The sequence below is a fragment of the Tamandua tetradactyla genome, chromosome 24 (genome assembly GCF_023851605.1).
Source record: "Tamandua tetradactyla isolate mTamTet1 chromosome 24, mTamTet1.pri, whole genome shotgun sequence".
Taxonomy (NCBI): Eukaryota; Metazoa; Chordata; class Mammalia; order Pilosa; family Myrmecophagidae; genus Tamandua; species Tamandua tetradactyla.
This window is the reverse complement of record NC_135350.1, coordinates 39,617,850-39,636,321: the sequence shown is the minus strand read 5'-3', so window position 1 is coordinate 39,636,321 and position 18,472 is coordinate 39,617,850. Positions and strand designations below refer to the sequence as shown.

Below are 18,472 nucleotides of genomic sequence, written 5' to 3'. Positions count from 1 at the left end.
CAAAGACCCAACAAAAGATATTTGATCAGGCTCTGCACATCCTAGGGCTAGCCTTGGAACTGGGATCTTGATTGGGGTTAGACTCTTTAGGGAGATTTACAAGATAGAGAGTATTTCAACTGAGATGTGACCCACCCCATTCAAGATGGGTCTTAATCCCCTTAGTGAAGTCCTTTACAAGAGGATAAAGGGCATATAGAAAAGGTCCAGAGAACTCACTGAAGCCCCAGAGAAGTTGAGAGATGAAATTAAGAGAAGCTCATTGAGAAAAGCCCCAGAGAGGCTAAGAGAGGACCCGCAGAAGCTCAGAGAGGAAGCCACTGGGACCAAAAGCGGAAAGCAACGAAACCTAGGAGAGAAGAACCACCGCAAGGCAGCTATGCAAGAAGCCTGTCTTCAGAGTCCAGGTATCATCCTGGTGACACCTTGAGTTGGACATTTTCACAGCCTAAGAAAGTAAATTGTAAGTTATTTTTTACAACCCATTCAACCATTCTGGCTGCTTTAGCAAACTGAAACAGAAACGTGTAGATTAGAAATCGAAAACAATTTGATAACTACAGAATTCTTCTTAAAGCACACCAATATCCTTATTGTTTGTTTTTAATAAATTGTTTTTATTCATAATTTGCTTTTAATCATTCATTTTATTTTTTTTTTAATTTTTATTTATTTATTTTTTTCACATGGGCAGGCACTGGGAATCGAATCCGGGTCTCCAGCATGGCAGGCTCGAACTCTCCCTGCTGAGACACCGTAACCTGCCCTTATCATTCATTTTAAATACAAACAAGAGGATAATCAATGCAAGAATATTCTATAGTGTGTATGGAAAACACACAAAAATTTAGTCTTGCTGTAGTAGGAGTAAGATTTTTTTTTTCTATCAAAGAAAAAAAGTCCCAGATTTTTCTTTTTCCTTCCTGTCTTAGGTCTATTGCCCAGCATTAGGCAGTCTTATTTCTTTCCTTTGTTAGCTTTCATTTTTGAACCTCAAAACTGTCCAAGCATCTCTGGGACCAACAATATATGACAATATAAACTATAAAAAAAGAAGCTGTCCTGTGCTTAAATTTTCAGTACTCTGGGATTCAAGATGGAGTCACCTTTTCTAATGTAATAGTTCTTTAAGAAGAGGTAATAAAAAGGGCTGACAATATAAGGGTCTACCTTTGTTGGACATAAGACTTACAAGGGACAGAATCAGGTGATAAAGTCTAGAATACAGTGGCACTGTTTGGGGCTTGAGAAAGCTTCTCAATTCAGAATCTCATTAATATAGAAGTAACCTGTGTCCTTCGGAGCACAAATGCTTGTATAAACTTGATCTTTACCATCTCATACAATGTACTTGCTGATATTTTGTGGCTTGGTTGTGGATCGAAAGGCTGCTTTGAAAAAGTCTTAAATTTTCCCTGGTGTAAATAAATTCTCTTTGTATTTGCTCTCAGAAAGGTAGCTTTTGTTTACCTTTAAACAGAAAGAATTGAAATAAAATATCCTAAAGAAAAATGACTTTTTAAGTATGTTTATGTAAGCACAGAAGCTTTTAAGAGGCATGGGATAAAAATGGATTTGACCATTAAACTACCTTAATATTCTTGAGAAAATGGAAAGACAAGGCAATTAATCTTATTCATTGAACTGCAGCAAATGCCAAACCAATATTTTTAATATTAGCAGTACCGAAAAATGTGAAATAAAGTTTTGGAGCATTGATTCTCAACTTAGATCTACATTATTAAGGTACATACATCTCTGGCTGGAGCTCGTTTATTCATTTCATTTTGGTTTTGTGGCCAACCACTGCTTCAAGTTGAGTACCCTGTACATGATTTATAGCTGCCAAGGCACGTTCAGGAAGAAATCTGTATTAAAAAATATTTTAAAATTTCAATGTAAATATATCTGACAGAAGAATCATTTCTGGTTGTCAGTTAAAACATCCTGAGGGTTATCTGGTCTGCATTTGATTTCTCGTTGCTTACCTTTCTTCTTTTGCATTGACTCTGTCTCTCTCTCTCTCATCTTTTAATACTTATAGTACAAATTGTATGTGAATATAAAGAAAGCACTAATATGTCCCAGTCCCTTCACCCTCTCATCTTCTATTAGTCAAATCTTAAATGGGATCTTACATGAGTAAGGATTTAAAAGTGAAGGTATGGGATCATTGTTGAAACAATTGATTATTCTTAATGCTTATGGAGAGACACCACCAGAATCCATTCCATCCATCTCTCCTGCTCTCCTTAAGCATTTACTGAATGTCTATTATACACCCTGTAGTAAGTTAAGCTAAAGTACTTTAAAAATTGCTATTGCCTTTAAGGACCTTATTGTTTAGCTGAAAGGCTAAGATCACCGTTTTGAAACAATTAATGAAAAATAGGTCATCTACAATTAAAGGTTATAAATTATACGGAGGATTAATTTGGGCTGCAATAGTGAAGGAAAGCTTCAAAGGACAACTAGGTGCTCAAGGATGGGTAAAATTTGAGTAGGCAGATGAAAGGAAGAGAGCACAAATGAGCATTCTGCAAAGAAAGTCATATTGAAAATCATTTTGGTATTGCTGACTAATGTATGTTTGCTTTACTATATTTGGGGGTGGAAGAAGAACAAAAGGGAAGAGAACTTGTGTGGGCCTTTTAATTACACCAAAAAAGAAGCCTTCATGCTCACAACTGCATCTGCTCAAAAAAGTGTCTATCTCTGTTAAAGGAATTATGTGTAAAGAGATTAACATGCCCTTGTTGCTGAGCCTTAAACCACCAAGACCACAATGATATCCAAAACTTTGAGACTTGTTGATTGCACAGGGATTGTCAGTAAGTTAGTATAGTAGAGGTATGAAATATTTCTTTCACTAAAAGTCTATAATATAAATATTATACATATTCTCTATCCTGGCAGAATAACTGTGTTTTATTATCTTGGTCATACGCATGTTTGCTGCACTTTTAGAATTTTTCAACATTAGTATGACCTTTTTAAAACCTTCTTGGGGCAGCAATTCTATCAAATTTATTGCTTACCATACTTGTGGGGGGTCAGAAACAGGAACTATAAATCGGGCCCCAACACAACAGAAACAGGAGCTATAAATCAGGCCCCAACACAATGACAAGTCCCCAAAACAACTAGGGCGAAAGTTCCCAAAATTTAAAATTGACTCAACTTACCAAAAACAATAAAACAAAGGGTAGGAAATGGAAGGAACAGGATGTAGTTTGGCATGAGCTAACAGCATTTTTCTGCTTCTGTGGTCAAGCTTGCTTGCTCTCAGCTATGAACTAGGATGTGGTTTTAGCCTTTATAAGTTAACTCTGAGAATCTATTGCAGCTGCTCTCTGAATCTCTTCTCAGAGGTTTCTGAGGCAGTCACCAGTCGGCTAATAAAGACTCCCGATTGGCTTGCAATTGAAATTGTGTGGTCTCTCTTTTGGTGCACCTCACAACAATACTTAGCACCAAGACTAATATGGTCAAATCTCTTGCGATAATGTTGCATTGAGGTTCTCTTCATGCTAAGTAAAGTTACTCTATTTAAGCTAAAATGGAAGACCGAAATGGATGCAGCAGTGAAGTTTGTTCCCTGCTCTCAAGTTATTCTATTCCAAGTTTGTGGACAGTTTATTTGAATTTTATTCAAAAAAGTCCTAAGGGCTTATGAAATTAGTATAATTACATTTTCCTTGATACAATCTAAATTTATTAGAGACTCCCCTCAGGAGAGAGATGAGAAATTATCTTCTCTGGGGCAAATAATACTATTTCTTCTTATCATTCCATGTAATATCTGCATCCTAAGTTTTTAATACCTGACTTCTGTACCTCTTTAATGACAGGGGCTTTACTTGTATGGTGTCATTTATTTTATTTTATATTTGCATGGGCAGGCACCGGGAATCAAACCTGGGTGTCCAGAATGGCAGGCGAGAACTCTGCCACTGAGCCGCTGTTGCCTGCCCTGTATGGTGTCATTTTATCCTTATAGTATTTTAGGTGGTATCATGAACATCTCCATTATACATATGGGAAACTGAGACCATAGAGGTTAAATAACTTGTCCAAGATAAAAGAGCTAGTAAGTGGCAAAGTGATTTTTTGATCCCAGGTGAAGTTTTCATTCTTAACTACTTCACTACTTGTGCTCCAGTTAAAACAGTCTTTCCTTCTGTTAGAACAGCCAACAGCAAAGATGGATGAAATTCTATACCCAGTGAAAATATCTTTCAAAAACAAAGGTAAAGGGCTCTTCCGGGTCAAGATGGTGGCTTAACAACGTGCGTGTTTTAGTTCGTCCTCCAGAACAACTACTAAATAACCAGAAACAGTACAGAACAGCTCCCAGAGCCACAATAGTGACCAGACACACAGCGTACCCCAGTCTGGACCAGCTGCACTGGCTGCGAGCACCCCCCCAAACCGTGAGTTCCCAAAGCTGCAGCAGCCAGTGCCCCTCCCCCACAGGCTGCTTTCCAGAGGGGAAAGGAAAGGACTTTACCAGCAGCAGAGACTGGGCACAATCAAACACCAATTGTGGAACTAATTAACTAATTCTGACTACTAAAAATAAGCCCCCAGCTTAGGTGAACCTGATCAAAGCAGAGGTTGCTCATTTTTGCCCCGCGCCAAGGGGGCAGGACTGACAGAAAAAGGGGGGAAAAAAAAGAAGGAAACAGAGGTTTTTGTGGTTGTGTATCTATAAAGGCTTGACTGCCTCTGGATACTGCGGCAGGACTTTTCAGGCTGCAACTACCCCAGACATAGGCAGAAGTGAGCTCTTTTGGGGGCTTGTCTGGAGCCTGTGCCTTCCCCAGGGGAGGGGTGAAGCCCAACTCAGGTGGAATCCCTCCATCAAGGAATTCAGAAACCAGGGCTTGGTAATTTAAAGCCATTAAAACCAGCCTACAACCTCTCCTCTGTCTCCACCATGCCCCCAGCAGGGTGAGTCTGCCAAAGTTAAAGGTACTGCATCATCTTATGCTGGTGGGACCTGCAGTCAGACAGGCACCACATACTGGACAGGATAAGAAAAACAGAGTCCAGAGACTTCACAGGGAAGTTTTTCAACCTGCTGGGTCTCACCCTCAGGGAAAACCGACGCAGGTGACTCTTTCCTCCTGATAGGAGGCCAGTTTGGTCTGGGAAAATCTGGCTGGGGTCTATAATATCTAAGTAGACCCTCCTAAATGTGTGTGGGTGAAAGGCACCACACAAGCAGGGCAAGAAACAAGAAAACAAGAACTGGAAAAATCTCCTCTGTTAAACAAAACTTAAGCTAAAGGTCCAGATAAAGCTGAACGGAATGTCAAAGAACAGATAGACAACAAATTCATCCAGCAAGAAAACCCTAGATAAAAGAAGTGAAAGCAACCTCCAGAATAAACTAATTAAGGTAATTAAATGCCTAGACGCCAGCAAAAAAAACAAATCACACTAGGAAAACTGAAGATATGGCCCAGTCAAAGGAACAAACCAACAATTCAAATGACATACAGGAGCTGAAACAATTAATTCAGAATGTACGAACAGACATGGAAAACCTCATCAAAAACAAATCAATGAATTGAGGGAGGATATAAAGAAGACAAGGAAAGAACAAAAAGAAGAAACTGCAAGTCTGAAAAAACAAATCACAGAACTTATGGGAATGAAAGACACAGTAGAAGAGATGAAAAAAACAATGGAAACCTACAATGGTACATTTCAAGAGACAGAACATAGGATTTCAAAACTGGAGGATGGAACATCTGAAATCCGACAAGAAACAGAAACTATAGGAAAAACAATGGAAAAATATGAGCAGGGACTCAGGGAATTGAAAGACAATATGAAGCGCATGAATATACGTGTTGTGGGTGTCCCAGAAGGAGAGGAGAAGGGAAAAGGAGGAGAAAAACTAATGGAGGAAATTATCACTGAAAATTTCCCAACTCTTATCAAAGACTTAAAATTACAGATCCAAGAAGTGCAGTGTACCCCAAAGAGAATAGATCCAAATAGACATACTCCAAGACATTTAATAATCAGAATGTCAGAGGTCAAAGAGAGAGGATCTTGAAAGCAGCAAGAGAAAAGCAATCCATCACATACAAGGGAAGCCCAATAAGACTATGCACAGATCTCTCAGCAAAAACCATGGAGGCGAGAAGACAGTGGGATAATATATTTAAATTATTAAAAGAGAAAAACTTCCAACCAAGAATTCTATATCCAGCAAAACTGTCCTTCAAAAATGAGGGAGAAATTAAAACATTTTCAGACAAAAAATCACTGAGAGAATTTGTGACCCAGAGACCAGCTCTGTAAGAAATACTAAAGGGAACACTAGAGACAGATACGAAGACAGAAGAGAGAGGTGTGGAGGAGAGTGTAGAAAGGAAGACTATGAGTAAAGGTAAAAAGAAGGAAAATTAGATATGACATATAAAATACAGAAGGGAAAATAGCAGAAGAAAGTCCTACCCATGCAGTAATAACACTGAATGTTAATGGATTAAACTCTCCAATCAAAAGACATAGTCTGGCAGAATGGATTAAAAAACAGGACCCATCTATATGCTGTCTCTACTCAAAGGACATGAGGCCAAGGACACAAATGGACATTTTACACATCAATGTTTATAGCAGCATTATTAACAATTACCAAGTGATGGAAACAGCCAAAATGTCCATCAACAGACAGTTGACTAAACAAACTGTGACACTTACATAAGATGGAATATTATGCAGCTGTAAGACAGAATAAAGTTATGAAGTATGTAACAACATGAATGGACCTTAAGGACATTATGCTGAGTGTGATTAGCCAGAAACAAAAGGACAAATACTGTATGGTCTCACTGACATGAACTGACGTTAGTGAATAAACTTAGAATATTTCCTTGGTTGTCCGGCGCCGTCTCGCTCAGCTTCTGGTCCCCGGCCGGCGGAGGGAACAGGAGGGAGAGAGAGACAGACACAGACAAACCGACTCAAGTGACAGACACGGGTTCGAGACACGCTGCAGTTGTGAGCACAGACCTTTACTGGAGCTAAGCTTGCAAGCTCTGTTACAAATTCCGCGCGGGACAGAATACCCCGCGGGGGAACAACCTCTATGCGGCCGTCAGGTACGGCTCCCTATGGGTCGTCTCCACCCACCCTGTCCGGGTAACCTCTTATATACTGTGCCCAAACCCAATAGGTTAGTGCCACGTATACAGAGGTGATTGGAAGATAGGGTTGGTGGGCGCGTACGTCATACGCGGAAACAGGATGCGGGCGCCATCTTGACTCACTCGATGGGCGGGGGGAACTCTAGAGCAGGCCGCAGCGTGTCCACTAGGCCAGACCCGGGAGGCGGCTCTCCACATCTCCCCTTTTTTTATTTATTTTGACCCAGTGTCTCCATTGATGAGTGTGCTCCCGTGGGCCTGAGTGGCCCACTACATGTTTTGGTGCTTTGGGGAGTCTGGACTAGGCTTGCTAGGCACCAACCAGAATGCCACCTCATATAGAGACCGGAGAGCCCGTGAACTGGAAACCACGTGACTTTCCCTGCAGTGCTTCGCCTCGCAACTGGGTTATGAGGGGGGGCAGGAGAGCGGCAACCAGAATCGAGAGTGTCGCTAGGTGTCTCTGTGCAATGGCTGGAGTCTAGTCTGGCCAGGACTGCGACTTCACCTAAGAGATCAGCCTACGACCAAAATTATGACTGCTGGTGCCGCCTTTTATACCCGGGACACAGCCATGGGCCTTGCAGCGGGTCTTGCTTTCGAGCGTCCCGCCCTGAGTGGCCGGGATGGGTCATACGGTGAAATGGGGGACTGGGCAGCAGGGCGGTCGTTGTCAGGAGCACCAGGGGCGAGTGACATAGCCAACATGGTAGTAACACGCAATTGCTGCTGTGTCTGGAACAAGCGTTCTAACAAGCATTTAACAGTGACTAATCCCACTAATAGTCCCACCGCTACGAGAATCCAAGTAGTCAAATTGGGCCAAGAGAACCAAGAGGTGACTCGGTTCCACAGACTTTGTACAGTCTCGCCCAGTTTGGAAAGGTCGAAGGCAACGGGGGTTAACTTGATCTTCCCAAGCACTTTAAGGTCTGATTCCACCTGTTGGGAGAGTGGGGGGTATTAAAACTGGTCCCCCTTCTAAACAATCGAAGGGTGACCGGCGTTTTCGTTGCCATCTCGTCAGTCGCCGCCGTCATCAGCAGAGTTGGAGGCCTGATCTGATGGTTCAGGTTGAAGGCTTGTTGGTTTTTTGGGCAACAGCTCCGTGGCCTCCTCGGGCGATGTCACGGTTCTCACCAGTCTTTCTGGAACCCACACTGGCTGGCGTCCTGGTTCCTGGGGAAAGACACAAACAGAGCCTCTGGCCCAGCTGAGCACTGGGTCAGGGCCTTGCCATTGTCCTGACAGGACATCCTTCCATCGGACTAGACCTCTATGTGGAGGACTCGGAGTGGTGTGTTGAAGGGCAGGTGTCATTCCCTGTGAATTTTCATTTAAAAAATTGTACGTAAACAAGGCTATAGACAGTTGAGCCTTTGGGGACAGGCCGTGACCTATTCCCCCTTTCTGTTTCTTTAGTAAGTCTTTGAGAGACCTGTGAGCTCTCTCAATGACTCCTTGTCTTTGAGGGTTGTAAGGGATGCCATACAGTAAAAGCAAATTTTGGGGTATCCTCAGGGTGAAGTGGGATAGAAAAGAAGCAGTCTTTGATGTCTAAGATGAAAATAGGCCAATGCTCTGGCAGAGCTGAGAGAAGGGGCAACCCCATCTGAACAGGTCCTAAGGACTCCATGCAATTATTAATGGCTCTTAAATCATGTAACAATCTCCATCTGCCTGATTTTTTCTTTATGACAAAAATAGGGGTGTTCCAAGGTGATGTGGAGGGAATGATGTGGCCCTTTTTTAGCTGATCTGACACTAGAGTGTGTAATACTGAGAGTTTTTCCTGTGATAAGGGCCACTGAGGCACCCAGACTGGAGTCTTAGTTTTCCACCTTAGTTTTATAGGTGTGGGTGGGAATCTCTCCTCAGTGGCCCCTAGGAAAAACCCAGGCCTCGTCTGTCAGAATTGGAGACAGCTTGTATAGGCCTTGCGCGCCCGTGCAATGAGGCTCCTAAGCCTTTGCCGGGGACATATCCCATTCCTTTTAACAAGCGCTTAGAAGTTGGAGAGCAGCTACTGGTCAAGGTAACGTCCATCTGGGTTAGAATGTCTCTTCCCCACAGGGAAACGGGCAGGGCTAATACATAAGGCTGAAAACTACCTTGATGTCCTTCCTCATCTGCCCAGTGGAGGGCAGTGGCACTCAGCATGGGTGCTGAGACCTGGCCTATTCCTCTAATGGTGTCCTCCGCCTTGCACGTCGGCCAGGTGGAGGGCCAGTCTTGTTGTCTTATAATCGACCGATCGGCCCCGGTATCTAGCAGGCCCAGGAAGGGTCTGCCTTGTACCTTAATAGTCAACATGGGTCGAGACTCCAGAGACATATGGAGGCCCTCAAAAACTTCTCCAGTAGACCCAAATCCCTTATCTCCTCTTTGTCTGGCTTTACTCGGAAAGAGCGGATGTAAGCTGGGCAAGAGCAGGAGCTGTGCCAGCTTATCACCCTCTGCAATGACCAGAGTACCTTGCTGAGATTGTACCATAATCTGGACATAACCTGTGAAATCTGAGTCTACAATACCTGGTATAACTGTTAGTCCTTTCAGGGCTGTGGACGCCCTCCCTATTATGAGCCCAACAATCTTCGTTGGTAAGGGCCCTTTAAAGGAGGTCCCTATCAACTGGACACCCATGGAGGGGGTCAGTACGAGTCTGGAGGTGGCACAGAGGTCCAGTCCTGCTGATCCAGGGGATGCGCGAATTTGGACGGGTGTTGTGTCGCCGGATGGCATGCAGGGGGGTCCACCGAAAGGGTGGACCCCCTCTGCCCGTTTTTTGGGTCCTGTTCAGGACGGCCAGAAAGGCGCACACCCTGTGCATTGAAGGCTGACCTACAGTCTTCTGTGCGATGGGGTCCCTTGTGGCAACGGCCACATAGCCTGGTTGCCGCATATGGTCTACCAAACTGTTGAGTGGCAGGTGGTTGGCCTTTATTGGGACAGTTTCTCTTAATGTGTCCCAACTGGCCACAATGATAACATCCTCTTGGCTTTGTTCCTAGGTCTTTGGATTTCTTTGCAGCTACTTGTAAGGAGCTGGCTAGCATGGCAGCTAGACCTGCATTAGTTAACGGGCTACCAGCATCTCTGCAGAGCCGAACCCATTCCGTCAGGTTTTTTCCTCTGTTTTGTGCTAGGATAACTTTACATTCCTTGTTGCACTGCTCAAATATCATTTGTTTAACTACAGTCTCTGCCACTCCTGGATCTGAGAAAATTCTCTCAGCCGCAGTTTGCATTTTGGCTACAAAATCCACGAAGGGTTCTGTGGGGCCCTGATGTATGTTGCTGAGTGAGGCTTGAGCCTCTCCCTCACCTGTCAGCTTTTTCCAGGCTCCTACGAAACAATGGAAAATCTGTCCATAGACTTCTTGAGGGAACCCTGTTTGATTCTGGGAATGGGCACCTTTCCCCAATAGCATATCTGCATTCCACCCGCCACGTCTCCCCGCTGCGTTTTTTGCAGCTTGCTCCTCCGCTAACTCTTCAAACCATGCTTTCCAATCTATGTATCGGCCCTGGGGCAAGCAAGCACGGGCCAGCTGATATATATCTGCGGGCGTATGATTCAGGGCGGAAAGGTTTTCAACCATATTCAATGTAAAAGGGGCATTGGGGCCATACTGATGGACGGCCTGCCTCAACTCCTTTAAGACTTTGTAATCATATGACTCATACTGATTATTACCTTGGGGATTGATAATAACCGGGTACATTTCTGAGACTGGTTCCGGCCCAAGTGGCTTGTAACCACCCAGCATACCAAAAGGTCTAAAAGTTGAAAAGGGGTTCCATCTCCAGAAATGTCTCCCTCTACCGCTTGATGACGTAAGGTCTTGAGGGCTTGCGTACGCAGGCGGGGGGCACAGCTGTAACTGCCCCTCCCTAGACCAGCCTGTAGGGGGTTCCGGGTCTCGCAAAGGAGGGCCACTGTAATTACCTGATTCGGCCACTAGAGGGAGCCCGTGGTGAGGGTTTTTGGCGAGATCACCAAAACCATTCACCGGAAGCCGCCGCGCCCCTGCAGCAGGCGCTGGCGGGGCAGAAGGCTGCGTGGGTGAGACAGGGGGCCTCCCCCAATCGATCAGCGGAGGCGCGTCTGCACCCTCGGTCTCGTCACCATCTGACTCTGAGTCAGAGTCGTCTGAACTAGCGCCAGACTCTGGCGGCTTACAAGTGGGCGGCTCACTTTCACAGGAGCCGTCCGCTAAAAGGGTCTTTAAGGGAGCTAACAAAGGTAAACTTCCGGACTGCCCCATGTTTGCAGTCGGCACTGTACTTTAATCACTCGGAGAGCTCTTCCGAGTCCCCGGGGCTACCTGAAAGCCCGCGGGCCTTAACTCTCACGTAATAAGAAGTACTCACCTTCTTGCGGTGATCAGGCGCGGGAAGTCCGCTGCGAGCTCAGGATGCACGTCCTTCTCAGTTCAAGAAGAGACAGTACGGCTCTCCTTGCAGAAGAGGTGTCGAGAGAGGAGGGTCCCCGTACGGGCCACCACTTGTCCGGCGCCGTCTCGCTCGGTGTCAGGTCCCCGGCCGGCGGAGGGAACAGGAGGGAGAGAGAGACAGACGCAGACAAACCGACTCAAGTGACAGACACGGGTTCGAGACACGCTGCAGTTGTGAGCACAGACCTTTACTGGAGCTAAGCTTGCAAGCTCTGTTACAAATTCCGCGTGGGACAGAATACCCCGCGGGGGAACAACCTCTATGCGGCCGTCAGGTACGGCTCCCTATGGGTCGTCTCCACCCACCCTGTCCGGGTAACCTCATATACTGTGCCCAAACCCAATAGGTTAGTGCCACGTATACAGAGGTGATTGGAAGATAGGGTTGGTGGGCGCGTACGTCATACGCGGAAACAGGATGCGGGCGCCATCTTGACTCACTCGATGGGCGGGGGGAACTCTAGAGCAGGCCGCAGCGTGTCCACTAGGCCAGACCCGGGAGGCGGCTCTCCACACTTGGTAACAGAGACCATCAGGAGATAGAAATAGGGTGAGATATTGGGTGATTGGAGCTGAAGGGATATAGATTGTGCAACAGGACTGAATATAAAATCTCAGATATGGACAGCACAATACTACCTAACAGTAATGTAATTATGTTAAAACACTGAATGAACCTGCATGTGAGAATGATAGAGGGAGGGGGCTGGGGACATAAATGAAATCAGAAAGAAAGATAAATGGTAAAGATCAAGATGGTATAATCTAGGAATGCCTAGCATGTATAATAATAGTGAAATGTACAATGTACAAATTTTAAAAATGTTTTTGCATGAGGAAGAACAAAGGAATGTCATTATTGCAGGGTGCTGAAAATAGATGATAATTAATACTTTAAAATGTCACCTTATGTGTGAGACTAAAGCAAAAAATATTTATTTGTTACAAAATTTATATTTTGACTAGAGCATTTCCTAATATAACTCATGTAGATTGAATGTCATAAGTACTTGGAATCTCAGGTAGGACATGAGATTTTGTTAGTTTGTCCAAAGTGATGCCCCGATGAATCCCAGAGTGAATTGATCAGTGACTAGAAAAGTGTTTGCAAGCCCCCTTTGGGGAATGGTGAGAGTGGGGAGAAATTCAACTTCCCCAAGTTGAATTCCTGATATTCTCACAAGCAGTGTGGACAACCAAAGCTATAGGCTGAGCCCCCAGTCTTGGGGGTTGTTCATATGAAACTTAACCCCGCAAAGGATATGTCAAGTCTACTTTAAATTTAGGCCTAAGAGTCACCCCCAAGAGAGCCTCTTTTGTTGCTCAGATGTGGCCTCTCTCTCCAGCCAACATGACGAGCAGTCTCACCACCCTCCCCTTCTCTGCGTGGGACATGACTCCCAGGGGTGTGGACCTTCCTGGCAACATGGGACAGAGATCCTGGAATGAGCTGAGACTCAGCATCAAGGGACTGAGAAAAACCCTGGAAGGAGCTGAGACTCAGCATCAAGGGACTGAGAAAAACCCTAGAAGGAGCTGAGAATTAACATCAAGGGACTGAGAGAACCTTCTCGACCAAAGGGGGAAGAGTGAAATGAGACAAAGTGTCAATGGCTGAGAGATTCCAAACAGAGTCGAGAGGTTATCCTGGAGGTTATTCTTATGCATTAAGTAGATATCACCTTGTTGTTCAAGATGTAGCAGAGAGGATGGAGGGAGCTTCCTGAAAATGTGGAGCTGTGTTCCAGTAGCCATGTTTCTTGATGATGATTGAACAATGATATAGCTTTCACAATGAGACTCTGTGAATGTGAAAACCTTATGCCTGATGCTCCTTTTAGCTACTATATCAACAGAAGAGTAGAACATATGGAATAAAAATAAATAATAGGGGGAACAAATGTTAAAATAAATTTAGTTTGAAATGCTAGTGGTAAATGAAAGCGAGGGGTAAGGGGTATGGTATGTATAATCTTTTTTTCTCTGTTATCATTTTATTTCTTTTTCTGTTGTCTTTTTATTTCTTTTTCTAAATCGATGCAAATGTTCTAAGAAATGATGAATATGCAACTATGTGATGATATTAAGAATTACTGATTGTATATGTAGAATGGAATGATATCGTAATGTTTTATTTGTTAATTTTTTTAATTAATAAAAAAAGTTAAAAAAAAAAAACTAAGGTAAAATAAAGAATTTGTCAGGCATACAAAAAGTGAAATAATTCATCACCATCAGACCTCCACTAAAAAAACAGTAAAGGCTGTCCTTGAGGCAAAGGGAAATGATACCAACTGGAAATCTGCACCTATACAAGTGAATGAAGATGATCAGAAATGGTAACTGAATGGGTAAATATACACACTTTTTAAAAATTTAGATCTCTTTTAGAGATGATTGACTGTTTAAGCAAAAATAATAACAGTGCTGTCTTGGGTATATAACATATGCAAAAGTAAGGTGTGTGAAAACAATAGCATGAAGCCTGGGAAGGGGAAAATGGAAGTATACTATTGTAAAGTTTTACAATAGTAAACCTGTATTAGGTTCACTTTCAGTGCGATAATGTATTCTATTTTACACTAGTAATTAAACTACTTTTAAACCTAATGAACTTTTTATCATTTCATGGTCTCAGAAAGCCGAACCAAAACATATGAGTTAGTATAGATTTCATGTAAGGTAGTCTGTGACAAGCTAAAGATGCATACTACAAACCCTAAAGTAATAACTAAAACACTAAAATAACAAACAAAGAATTTTAATACGTCAACAAAGGAAATAAAATAGAAACATGAAAATAGTCAATTTAATAAAAAAGAAGTCAGGAAGAAAAAAGGAACAAAGAATAGGTGGGATGCATAAAAAAATAAATAGTATGATGACAGTTTAAATTCTAACTATACTGATAATCACATTAAATGTTAATGGTGTAAATACCCAATTAAATGGCAAGGACTGTCAAATTGGATTAAAAAAAGGAAGAAGATTTGAATGTAATTAAAAGGGGAAATTTTAGGTCATATATATGTTACAAGTAAAAAAGAATCCATGGAAGTATACAACACAAATAGTGAATCTTAAGTGAAACCATGGACTAAAACAAACAAACAAAAATTCTACAGCTAATATACTGAATTGTCAAAGACTGAATACTCCCATGTAATGAACAAGACTTGGAAGTTCTCTCTCATCAATTCTATTCAACACTGTATTGGAGGTTATAGATGAAGTGGTAAGGCAAGAAAAAGAAATAAAAAGTATACAGATTGGAAAGAAGGAAGTAAAAATGTCTTTATGGGAAGGCAACATGATCATTTATGTAAAAAAAAATCTTACGGAATCTATGAAAAAACTACTAGAAATGAGCTTAGCAAGCTTTCAGGATACAATAATCTATTATATTTCTATATAATGAGAATGAAAAATGGAAAATACAATTTTTTAAAACCATTTACAATAGTACCAAATATATGAAATACTTTGGGTAAATCTGACAAAAGATGTGCAAGACTTACCCTGAAAATTGTCAAAATTGCTTAGAGAAATTTAAAACATTTTTTTAAATGGAAAGATATATTGTGTTACATAGATTTGAAGACTCAGCATTGTTAATATGTCAATTCCTATCAATTGATTCATAGAGTTAATGCAATCCCAATCAAAATCCCAGCAGGCATTTTTTTCAGAGTCTTTATTCTTTTTCTTTTTTTTTTCTAAATATGGAACGCTTCACGAATTTGCATGTCATCCTTGCACCGGGGCCATGCTAATCTTCTCTGTATCATTCCAGTTTTAGTATATATGCTGCCAAAGTGAGCACAAAGCCTTTATTCTTAACCACTTCACCATATTGCATTTTTTTAAACCAAAGATTGAGTGTAGATGGTGGATACAGTAGAGAAAATGAATCAACCCATTTTTTTCAGAATGGGTGAGGCAATAACAGAGGAAATTTTACTGTTCTTACTCGGTTGCAGAGTTTTCAAGGCAACTTTCATTGCTGAAAGGCTCTATTAGTGCTTTAGTATTTTCACTGTACTTACCTCTCCAGTGTTAGAGAGAGATTGATGTATGATGGAACAAAAATAATTTTCTTGTTGGTAAGTATTCCATCTATCAGGCTTCTTACAACTGCATCTGTCTCCAATACAAGCCACAGTCTGTGATTAAAAAGAGAAAAGGATGTCTTTATTAACAAAGGCAAGATAATTCATTTTTCTTTCCACCAAATTTAAAATTGATTTAAAATATTCCAGGATTCAAGTCATGAATCCTAACATCCTCCATGCCAAGTTGAAGCTTTGTTATCACAATCTCATACTTTCACATCCACTAGGTGTGTTTTATGGCACACTCAGCCAAAGTAGTGGAGAGGAATAAGATGGTGGAGAAGTAGGGGAGCCAGGTAAGAAAGAGAAGTGGGTAGGATTAACAATGGGACAGAAAGGAATCACTTGGCATCTCTAGGGCCTGTTAAATGTAAGGAAAGAATTCTATAGCTAATTATACCTTCTTCCATATGGTGATATCTCATAAAGCTGGATTGTTTTAAAGGCATTGAGTACTTGAAACACACCTCTAACTTGCCTATCTTGCAATTTACTGAGAGTCCAAGATGTGCACAGGGAGTATTATATTACAACTGGGTATGTGGCCTTGCTTTTCCTGAAGACTATGTACATAGTTCTAGAGAAGTGCATATAACCTTCGGCCCAGTGTAAAATGCTCACTAGTGTAAAATGATAACAGAATTAAAACATAAATGCACTGAAAATGTTGAATCAAAGTTGAGAGGGTTAGGTATGTGCTGTGTTGTTCAGAAGAGCTAAGTAGGCAGTGAATGGTAAAACTTCCTTCCCCGAGATTCTGTGGTTTATTGATTATTATGGGCTTGAGATTTCCATAGATTTGAGTGGAAAGTCAGTAGAGCGTAACACAAATCAACATTTTCCTAAATTACTGAATTACTGGTTTCTGCTTTGCCTCTCCTTGGTTTTTTCCATCTGTGCCCATTGACCCAGTCTCAGAGACAAGCCAGATATCAGTACATTGGCATTTTAGTTCTTGCATAAGAAATTCAGAATCCAGCAGCCTAGGTGATATTTGTGGCAGATCTTTAGTGTGTCCCATGTCTTTCTCCAGGGTTGTCCCCAGATCCCCATACTACACAGGATCACACTATGCTTACTCTTCTAATCTGTTATGCCTTCTCCACTAGCTGGTCAGGTATTCTTGGCACAGATCCTTCTACTCTACACCTGAGTGCCTTCCAAGAGGATTTTAATGGAGTCCAATTTCCAATCTAAGAAAACTGAGCTGAGGGTCCCAATTGTATCCCAGTGTGTTTACTCAGATATTGTGTTTTCAAGTTCTCTATTCTAGCATTGTTAATAGCCCTAGGGCTTCAATTCTAAGCAGTAAATCCAGATCCAGAGACAACACAGCTAACTCAGAGTTTAAGAGTCTAAAGAGGTTGAGCTTAAAAGGGAATCTGTTAATTCTTTTGAATGATACTTAAGACTAATTCCCTTCCAGTAATAAATTGATTTCAGATTAACAAGCTTAATATATTTTGTCAACCTGCAGCAAAATATACTCTTGGGCTGAGGCAAATTTATGAAACAGGTGGCTTATTTTTAGGGCAGTCGTCTTCACCTTTCTGCTTTCCCCCCTCCCTTTTAGGACCAGTTTCTCCTCTCTGAAATCCTGCCACAGCAGAGACAAAGTTCTAGAAGAAACTCATATTGACTAAAGGGTTAGAAACTCAATTTAATGTGTTTCTAGGGACAGTTTTATGCACGACAGGGTGGTAATAGTAATCCCATGCATGTGATTATATTTTCTCTTTGGGGTGCTAGGGATGCGGGTGCATGCTCTGGAAATTGAACCCAGGTCTCCTGCATGGAGAATGAGCATTCTACCACTGAACCACTCTGCATCAGATTATATTTAATATATCACTGTTTTCCAAACCTGCTTCCAGGCTAACCTGGGATACTTGTTAAAATCAAACTCATTCTTGGAGTTCATCCTAGCCTACTGAAACAGAATCTCTAAGGGAAGGGGCTAACAACATTTACATTTTATATAATCATCAGTGATGATTCTTAGGATCAGACGAGTTTAAGAAAAGTTGGAGTATTTTATATTAGCATTGTGATCAGGGCTGTGGAAGATATAAAAGAAGCATATACCATGCCTTTCTATAAGGTGGTTATCTCTATTTGAGAATGAACCCTAACAGGAAAAGGGGGATATTAGGTATCATTCAATTTTTGGGGGGTGGTTTCCAGAAGAGGAGACTCTCAGTTTCTTCCTACACATCTCTCCAGCCCATCCCATACCACACTCCCCCTCACTCTCTGCACCCCAGTGTGTGTTGAATCATCTACCTGGATGCAAATGAACACACAGATGCCTAATTCAGTGGTAGCTTATTACTCCTGCTGAATCCCTAATATGTTTTTTTCTTTAAACATTTAATATCAAAATGAAAAAAATCCAATACAATAACATTAGTAAGAAAAAATTGTTTCCCTTTTTCATTGTTTTTCCCTTACCTCAGTTGACCCACCTCAAAGTTGACCATGAAATTTACATATCAACTTCTCATTCCAGATTCTTATCTTAACTTGATTTTGAGCTCACCTTGTGCTTGGGATTTTGATGAACCCAGTATTCACAAAAAATGGGCAGAGACACGAGGTTTTGATACCATTTTTTCCCAAGGCTTCAAGTTCTGATGTCAGAGCTCTGTGAAAGCCAACAGCAGCAAATTTGCTGGAACTGTAAGATAATTAACAACCACTGTTACCTAACAGGAAGTGAAACGCAGTTTGTAGCTTT

General features: G+C 42.0%; 1 protein-coding gene and 1 non-coding gene across 2 annotated transcripts in view; both read right to left on the bottom strand.

The window, feature by feature from the left end:
- HSD17B13 (hydroxysteroid 17-beta dehydrogenase 13) overlaps window positions 1-18,472 on the bottom strand; it is a 51,383-nt gene that overhangs the window by 21,474 nt on the left and 11,437 nt on the right. The window contains exons 5-7 of the mRNA XM_077142407.1: window positions 18,275-18,412; window positions 15,670-15,786; window positions 1,755-1,868 (exon numbers count right to left, since the gene is read on the bottom strand). Of these exons, the coding sequence (XP_076998522.1) occupies window positions 1,778-1,868; window positions 15,670-15,786; window positions 18,275-18,412 (346 nt within the window). The 3' untranslated portion in view covers window positions 1,755-1,777. The remainder of the gene's footprint in view (window positions 1-1,754; window positions 1,869-15,669; window positions 15,787-18,274; window positions 18,413-18,472) is intronic.
- LOC143668656 (U6 spliceosomal RNA) lies at window positions 15,340-15,446 on the bottom strand. The gene has a single exon (XR_013168521.1). It is a non-coding gene; the product is annotated as a U6 spliceosomal RNA (small nuclear RNA).